The sequence below is a fragment of the Trichechus manatus genome, unplaced genomic scaffold, assembly GCF_000243295.1.
Source record: "Trichechus manatus latirostris isolate Lorelei unplaced genomic scaffold, TriManLat1.0 scaffold00057, whole genome shotgun sequence".
Lineage (NCBI taxonomy): Eukaryota > Metazoa > Chordata > Mammalia > Sirenia > Trichechidae > Trichechus > Trichechus manatus.
Window position 1 is genome coordinate 15,095,415 of NW_004443993.1, and position 8,122 is coordinate 15,103,536.

Genomic DNA, 8,122 nt, shown 5'->3' on the forward strand with positions numbered 1-8,122 from the left:
GCTTGGCTGAGTTCTTTATCTCTTCATTTGATGTTTTAGGGTTTCAGGATTGCTGTTTTCTCTCTTTGGCTTAGTTTTTCGGATCTTTGCTGTGGAGGGACGGCATGATGCTTCTGCCTTTAGCGCCTTGTTGCCGGAAGTCTCTCCTCCACTTTCTATGTCTACGTTCATCTGCTCTAGAATTTTGTGTAAGTGGAATCGTACAATTTCTGGTTGTTTGTATGTGGCTTTGCTCACTGAGCATCATGTTCCCAACCTTCATCCATGTTGTAGCCTGTATCAGAGCTTCGTTCCTTTTTATGGCTGAATAATACTCCATTTGGAGCCCCGGTGGTAAGCATTCGGCTGCTGTCCAAAAGTCCACCAGCTGCTGCTTGGAAACCCTATAGGACAGTTGTACTCTGTGCTGTAGGGTCGCTATGAGTCAGAATCGACTCGACAGCAATGGGTTTACTTTTTTTAATTTTCCATGGTGTGGATGGACCACACTGTGTTCATCTACTCATCTGTTGATGGAAACTTGGATTGTTTCCAGCTTTTGGTATAGTGGTAAGTACTGCCCTGAACATCAGTGCACAAGTCTTTCTGTGGATGTACATTCTCATTTTCCTTGGGTAGATACCTAGGAATGGAATTATTGGGTTACATGGTGTTAATGGATTGAATTGTGTCCGCCAAAAATGTGTGTCAACTTGGCTAGGTCACCATTCCCAGTATTGTGTGATTGTCCACCATTTTGTCATCTGATGTGATTATCCTATGTGTTGTAAATCCTAACCTCTGTGATATTAATGAGGCAGGATTAGAGGCAGTAGTGTTAATGAAACAAGACTCAATCTACAAGATTAGGTTGTGCCTTGAGCCAATCTCTTTTGAGATATAAAAGAGAGAAGCAAGCAGAGACACAGGGGACCTCGTTACCACCAAACAAGAAGAGCCAGGAGCGTACATCCTTTGGACCCGGGGTGCCTGTGCGAGAAGCTCTTAGACCAGGAGAAGATTGTTGACAAGGACCTTCCCCCAGAGCCGACAGAGAGAGAAATCTTCCCATGGAGCTGGTGCCCTGCATTCAGACTTCTAGCCTCATAAACTGTGAGAGAATAAACTTCTGTTTGTTAAAGCCACCCACTTGTGGTATTTCTGTTATAGCAGCACTAGATGACTAAGACACGTGCTAACTCCACGTTTAACCTTTGGAGGAGCTGCCAGTTTCTCTTCCACAGCGGCTGCCTATCCTACAATCCCTCCAGCTGTGTGAGGTGATCATGGGACTCTGCCAGCCGTGTGGCAGGCGAGGCGTGTAGGGAGCTGGTGTGGACTGAGGCCAGCTGGTGAAGCAGCTGAGAGGTCACACAGCCACATGACACATTCTCAATCATCCATCTGGCTCAGACTGCGGTCTGGCCCGTGGTGACCCCCGGGCTCCCACACATCCCTTCTCCCTGAAACCTGTTGTAAAAATGACCTGGGGATGGTGTCTGACCTCCTCTAACTTCACAAGCGGTAAGGAGAATCAAGATCAACAGCCCAAGGCTGATCCCTATGAGGCAGAGGTCAGATATGACTCCTCTCTCCACCATGTTTACCAATTCTGACACCAGCCGTTCCTCCCACGGCACTCTCCACTTCTCTGCTGGGTTCCGTAATTCATTGCAAAGGCCGCACAGAACTCATAGACAACACTCATGATTATGGGGTTTATTAGGGAAGTAACAGTTACAATTCAGGCTCCGGAACACTCACGATACAGTTCTTCCATTTTGCTGCTGTAACAAAAATACCACAAGCAGGTGGCTTTAACAAACAGAAATTTATTCTCTGGCAGTCTAGGAGGCTAGAAGTCAGAATTCAGGGTGCTGGCTAGAGGGAAAGGCTTTCTGTGTCTTTCGGCTCTGAGGGAAGGTCCTTGTCATCAATCTTCCCTTGGTATAGGTGCTTCTCAGAGCAGGGACCCTGGGTCCAAAGGACTCACATGCTCCTGGCTCTTCTTGCTTGCTGGTATGAGGTCCCCCGTCTCTCTGCTCGCTTCTCTCTTTTATATCTCAAAAGAGATTGGCTCAAGGCACAACCTAATCTTGTAGATTGAGTCTTGTTTCATTAACACTACTGCCTCTAATCCTGCCTCATTAATATCACAGAGGTTAGGATTTACAACACATAGGATAATCACATCAGATGACAAAATGGTGGAAAATCACACAATACTGGGAATCATCGCCCAGCCAAGTTGACATACATTTTAGGGGAACACAATGCAATCCATAACAGCAAACATTGATGATCTCTCCCTCCTCCTGGAGACACCACCAGCCGCTCCTTGGAAACCCTATGGGGCTGTTCTACTCTGTCCTGTAGGGTTGACTATGAGTCAGAATCACCTCGACGGCAACTTTCAGGTTGGTAGGTAACTCAGGTAAACCAGGTCTAAGCACTCTGCAATTATCACCCATCAACACCCAATGAAAGTGTTGCCAGGAACTCTGGGTTCCGCTCAGCGCAACTCCAACAGGGCCAAAAAGAGACGGAGATGGGGAGAACGGAACACAGCTTTATCGGCTAACCAAGTGCCTTCCAAGACTACTCGCAAGCAGCGTGTTGAGGCTGGTTTATATAGGCGGGATCAGTTTCAAAATACAAAATGGCGTGCGCATTTTAGAATGAATAAGCATTTTCTAAGACCTGGGTTTGATTCCCCATGCAGGAAGAAGTTCTTAAAACTAAGAAAAAATGGCTCTATGGCTCTAGCCCTGTCTTAAAAGGAGCCCTGGTGGTGCAATGGTTAAGCTCTTGGCCACTAACTCAAAGGTCAGTGGTTCAAACCCACCCAGCTCCACTGGAGAAAGACCTGGCGATCTGCTCCCATAAAGATTACAGCTTAACCCTGAGAGTAGGGCCCTGGGGACACCCTTGTAGCTCAGAACTGAAGCCCCGAATTTCACCCTTCGGCCAAAGATTAAACAGGTCCATAAAACTTAAAATAACACACACCAGGAACGGGCTTTGTAGCTCAATCATGTGTATGAGACTCAAGGGGCACGCCAGCCCAAAAGCAAAGATGGGAAGGCAGAAAGGGACAGGAGGAGTGGATGGAGAGAAACGAGGAAGCTGGGGTGGAGAAGGGGAGAGTGTTGACACATTGCGGGGTCGGCACCCAATGTCACAACACAATTCGTATATTAATTGTTTAATGAAAAGTTAATTCTCTCTGTAAACTTTCACCTAAAGTACAAAAAAAAAAAAAAAGATTACAGCCTAGAAAACCTTTTGTGGCGGTTCTCCTCCGTCACATGGGGCTGCTATGAGTCAGAATCCACTTGACAGCACACAGCAGCAACCACAATTGTACTATGAAGTGGGTGCTGTTTCACGGGGCGAGGAGGGGCGCTGAGACAAAGGGAGGTTAAGCAACGGGCTTCAGAGCGCACAGCCAAGTCTGAGGCCCGGAGGCGCCTCTGCCTTCCACCCTGCCACCTCCTTCTGCTCCATCCTCACGCCTGGTGACCCACCCAGGCCATGGGATCTCTTCCCCTAGGCACTGCTGACATGGGGGTTGGATCCTTCTCTGGGGTGGGGGCCGTCCTGCGCACTGCAGGGTGTTGAGCAACATCCCTGGCCTCCACTCACTCGATGTCCCTACCACCCTCCTCAGTCGTGACAACCACAAATGTTCCCAGACGTTGCCAAGTGCCTCTTGGGGGCAGAAACACCCAGGGTGAGGACCTTTACTCTAAACTCCCCGGAATGCCCACCTCTGACCGCCTCTCCTACCCCCTCCCCGTGCACATTCCAAGCCAGCCACACTCGCCTCCTTGCTGCCAACACACTAGGCTGGTCAGTCCTACTCAGGACCTTTGCACGGGCGGTAATCTCTGCCAGGTACACCCTTCCCTAGACACCTGAGTGGTTCCCTCTCTCTTCTCCTTTGTATTTTAGCTTAAATCTCTCCTTTCTGCCTTCCCCGACCTCTGTCTCCAATACTGCAAGCTATCCCATCTCCATCTTCCTTACCCTGCTCCACTTTTTCCGTAGCAATGTCACCTTCAGACATATTTCATCATTCACTTATTATGGTCAGTGCTTGTGATTCTGTCTCCCCTGGAACGTCAGGGGCTCCTAGTCTGTTTTATTCACTGTCTCTTTGTTGCTTGGGTCCCTGAGTGGTATAAATGGTCTGGGCTCGGCTGCTAATCTAAACGCTGGTGGTTTGAACCCACCCAGTGGTGCTGCGGAAGAAAGGCCTGGTGTCCTGCTTTGGTTAAAAACTAAACCAAACCCATTTCCACTGAGTCGATTCCAACTCATAGCAACCCTCTAGGACAGAGTAGAACTGCTTCATATGGAGCACAGGTGGTGTACTGGTTAAAGAATTTGGCTGCTAACCAGAAGGTTGGCAGTTCGAATCCACCAGCCGCTCCTTGGAAACCCTATGAGGCAGTTCTACTCTGTCTTATAGGGTAGCTATGAGTTGGACTCAACGGCAATGGTTTTTCGTGTTTTTTTTTTTTAATAGAATTTCCAAGGTTGTCATCTTTACGGAAGCAGACTGCCACATCTTTTTCCTGCACAGCTGCTGGTGAGTTCCAAGTGACTTTTCGGTTAGCAGCTGGGTGCTTAACCACGGAGCAACCAGGGCTCCCTTGATAAGGACTACAGCCAAGAATGCCCTATGGCACAGTTCTCCTCTGTGACACATCTGTTGGCCGGTAGAAACCTCAGGTTCTGCTCAGCGTGACTTGTTACAGCCGATACACGAGAGGCTGAGGTGGGAGATCAGAAAGACACCTTTATTTCGTTGTACAAGGAAAGGGGCAATCCGGGCTACTGCCTCCAAGGCTGCGCACATGGGGTCGCCATGAGTTCGAACCAACTCCACAGCAACAGGCTTTGGTGTTGCTTAGTGACTGAATGGAATGAATCGCTAAATAAGTTACTGATCACCTTCACCGTGACAGGCGCCGCGCTGGACGAGCCTCCTTTATGAACTCGGGGACATGACGAGAAGGTCTGTCAAGACCCACTGGGTCTGCGGGCACCGAGGCGGCGGCCAGGCTGGGGGCCAGGGGAGAGTGCGAGGTTCAAGATGGAGGTGGGAGCCTGTGTCGAGCTCTTCCCAAGCACGACCATCCTTTTAGATCCTCACTTAACCCTCTAAAATTGGGGCATTTATTATCGCCATTATACAGACGGGGAAACTGAGTCTCAGGCACAGCCCTGGAGCCATCATGCAGAGACGACCCCATACACTTCGATGCACACACATTTATGGGGTGCTTCCTAGACTGCCCGACTGTCCCCGGGAGCCAGGTAGGCCCCTGATACCGTCCGGGGGCCTCAGTTTCCCCATCTGCACCCCGCCTCCGCCTCGCGAGATTCTAAACGGCCGCCCGAGAGCTTGGTGTTGAGCGGAAACTACAATTCCCGAAAGCCCTTGCAACCCGAGCATCGCGAGAACTGCCGGCGCAGTGGTGGGCGGTGATGTTTGCACCGTCTCTCGCGCAGCCAACCGCCGCTTTAGGAAGGCTCGGGCTGCCCTGGGCGCTGCCGGTTCCAGAGGTCGGTGCCTTCAGGCTTTCGCTGAGGCCAACCCTGTACAGGGTGGAATTAGAGGGCTTGGTCGAGGCTTCGCGCAGGCGCAGTCCGTGCGGGTCCTGACTAGCGCAGGCGCAGTACGTCGACAGCGCGACACGAAGCGGCCATGGACGACGAGGAGGAGACGTACCGCCTCTGGAAGATACGCAAGACTATCATGCAGGTGAGGAGCGCGGGAGGCGCCCCTGTTTAGGGAACGCGATCGGGGAGGGCCTACCTACGCCAGGTGAGCTGGACGCGCAGCGGTCAGGTAGTTCTCCGAGGTGGGAACGAGCGTGGCATCTCCCCTTTTCCTCCGTGCCTGTGGCTGGAGCGGGGGTCCCCATGGCCACCCCAGCCCCCTGGTGCTGGGTCTGCCCCAGGGGCGCTGCCTTACCTGCCCCGAGCCCAGTGGCGGGACCCCTGCGTCGGGGCGGGCAGGGAGGGGGTCACAGCACGCCCAGGTTGGGGGCTTCCAGAGGACTGAGGGACCCCACGGACCAGCGGCCGAGGGGAGAGGCTGAGAGGTTCGGGAGGGGTCAGGTGTAGGCGGGAGTTGGGGTTGGGGAGGGTGAAGGGGCCGGAGAGGGAAGGGGCAAGTGGCGACAAAGAACGGGGGGCGTCCTTGGAGGGTCCCTGCTCCGCCCCAGTCACGAGCTGCGCATTTTGTTACTTTATCCTGGACCTCGGCGAGTCTGGTGCCCTGAGGCTCGGGGCGGGTTGTGATTGGGAAGCGGCGGCAGAGCTGGGGTTTGAGCCGGGGGGTGTTGGGTCCAGGGCAGATGAAGACAGAGCTGGGAGGGACGTCCTGGGCAGACCGTCCCTGAGGGTCAGTAGTTGTGGGTCTCACCCCAGAAATCAGGGCTCTTTGAGCAGATGAGTCTAGAAAAAGACGTATATGAAGAAAGGGAAGGTCAGGGCCGTGGGCTGGTCCTCACCTCCTCCCCCTTCCCTCTGTGAAGTACCCCGAACAGCTCATTCCCTCTCCTGAGGGCTCACACCGAGGTCTCAGCCTGAAGTCACAGCTATTCCGGCTTCTGTCTTCAGGGTGGCTTTGCAAAGCTTCTGAGAGGCAGGGTTCGTCTGCTCAGGTGTAGGCCGGGCGGACTCCCGGGGGGCTGGGTGGTCTTGGTCTAGGTCCTTGCCTCTTAGGACCTCTGGGGATGGTGGGCCACGTTTCGAGGTCACCAACAAGACATGGGTCACAGACAGGCGGTGGAACCACACTTTACTCACACAAAGGAAACAGCGGGGTCAGCTTCAATTTGGCCTCCCGTCTCCCACAGCCAGTGAGTCCCCATGTGGCCAGTGCGGGGCAGATGTCCCACATGCACCCCTCTTGCACTGAAGGCGAGAGACTGCGTTTTCTCTCCGCCGAGAACAGACAGAATTGGGTTGGCCAGGGACCGTATGGTTCCCTGTGTGTGAACAAGCAACAGAGGAAGTTAGCCTGTGCCCAGAACTGGGAGGGCGGAAGAGACCCAGTTCCAGCCTCCTTATCAGAGAATGCTCTAGGCCCGCAGCCTCTGCTTAGCCGGCCTGAGGAGGAGGCAGGAAGGCAGCCCGTCCCCCACCGGGGCTCACACTAGTGCGGCCCCGTGGGGCGGCCACGGGTTCGAGGGTGACGGCGTTCACCACTTGGCTGTTGCTGCTCCGTCCTGTCCCCCTGCCTGGCCTGAGGCTGCTGGCGGAGGTGTGCCCGCCCTGTGTCCTGCACAGCTAGCGTTTGAATCGCCGCGGCCATGTCCGACACCAGGGTGTGTCTGTTCAGGCATGCTGCAGTTCTCCTCACCCTGAGGTCCTGGGCCCTTTTCTCTGCAGCTGTGCCACGACCGTGGCTACCTGGTGACACAGGATGAGCTGGACCAGACGCTGGAGGAGTTCAAAGCCCAGTTTGGGGACAAGCCGAGTGAAGGGCGGCCACGGCGCACAGACCTCACCGTGCTGGTGGCCCACAACGATGACCCCACCGACCAGATGTTCGTCTTCTTCCCAGGTGAGGGCCCTGGCGGGTGCACACAGCTCCCTGCTCCTGAGGGAACCCAAAGACAATGTTTCTGGTGGGGTTGTCAGAGCTCCTGCTTAGGTGCAGCTCCTGGCACCTGCCTGTGTGTGGCCCTCCTGCCTAGCCTGGGGACAGAGCTCCCTGCCCCTCTGCGCTGGGGGCAACACCACTGACTTCTGAACCCTTTGAGGGTTCCTTCACATCCTCAAAGTCTGCTCCGGTTTCCCCCATCAGTCCCTTTCTAAATGCCTCGGCTGTGATCTCCCGCAGGATTCTCACAGAGGCATCCCACCTGGGGCCCTGCTCCTCCTCCTCCTCCTCTTCCTGTCTGCTCCTCCTCCTCCTCTCTGCTCCTCCTCCTCCTCTCTGCTCCTCCTCCTGTCTGCTCCTCCTCCTCCTGTCTGCTCCTCCTCCTCCTCCTCCTCCTGTCTGCTCCTCCTCCTCCTGTCTGCTCCTCCTCCTCCTCCTCCTGTCTGCTCCTGCTCCTCCTCCTGTCTGCTCCTGCTCCTCCTCCTGTCTCCTCCTCCTCCTCCTGTTTGCTCCTCCTCC

At 54.1% G+C, this 8,122-nt stretch overlaps 1 protein-coding gene across 1 annotated transcript in view; it reads left to right on the top strand.

The window, feature by feature from the left end:
• Positions 1–5,644: 5,644 nt before the first annotated feature.
• POLR2E (RNA polymerase II, I and III subunit E) overlaps positions 5,645–8,122 on the top strand; it is a 9,447-nt gene continuing 6,969 nt past the window's right edge. The window contains exons 1-2 of the mRNA XM_004378518.2: positions 5,645–5,752; positions 7,390–7,564. Of these exons, the coding sequence (XP_004378575.1) occupies positions 5,696–5,752; positions 7,390–7,564 (232 nt within the window). The 5' untranslated portion in view covers positions 5,645–5,695. The remainder of the gene's footprint in view (positions 5,753–7,389; positions 7,565–8,122) is intronic.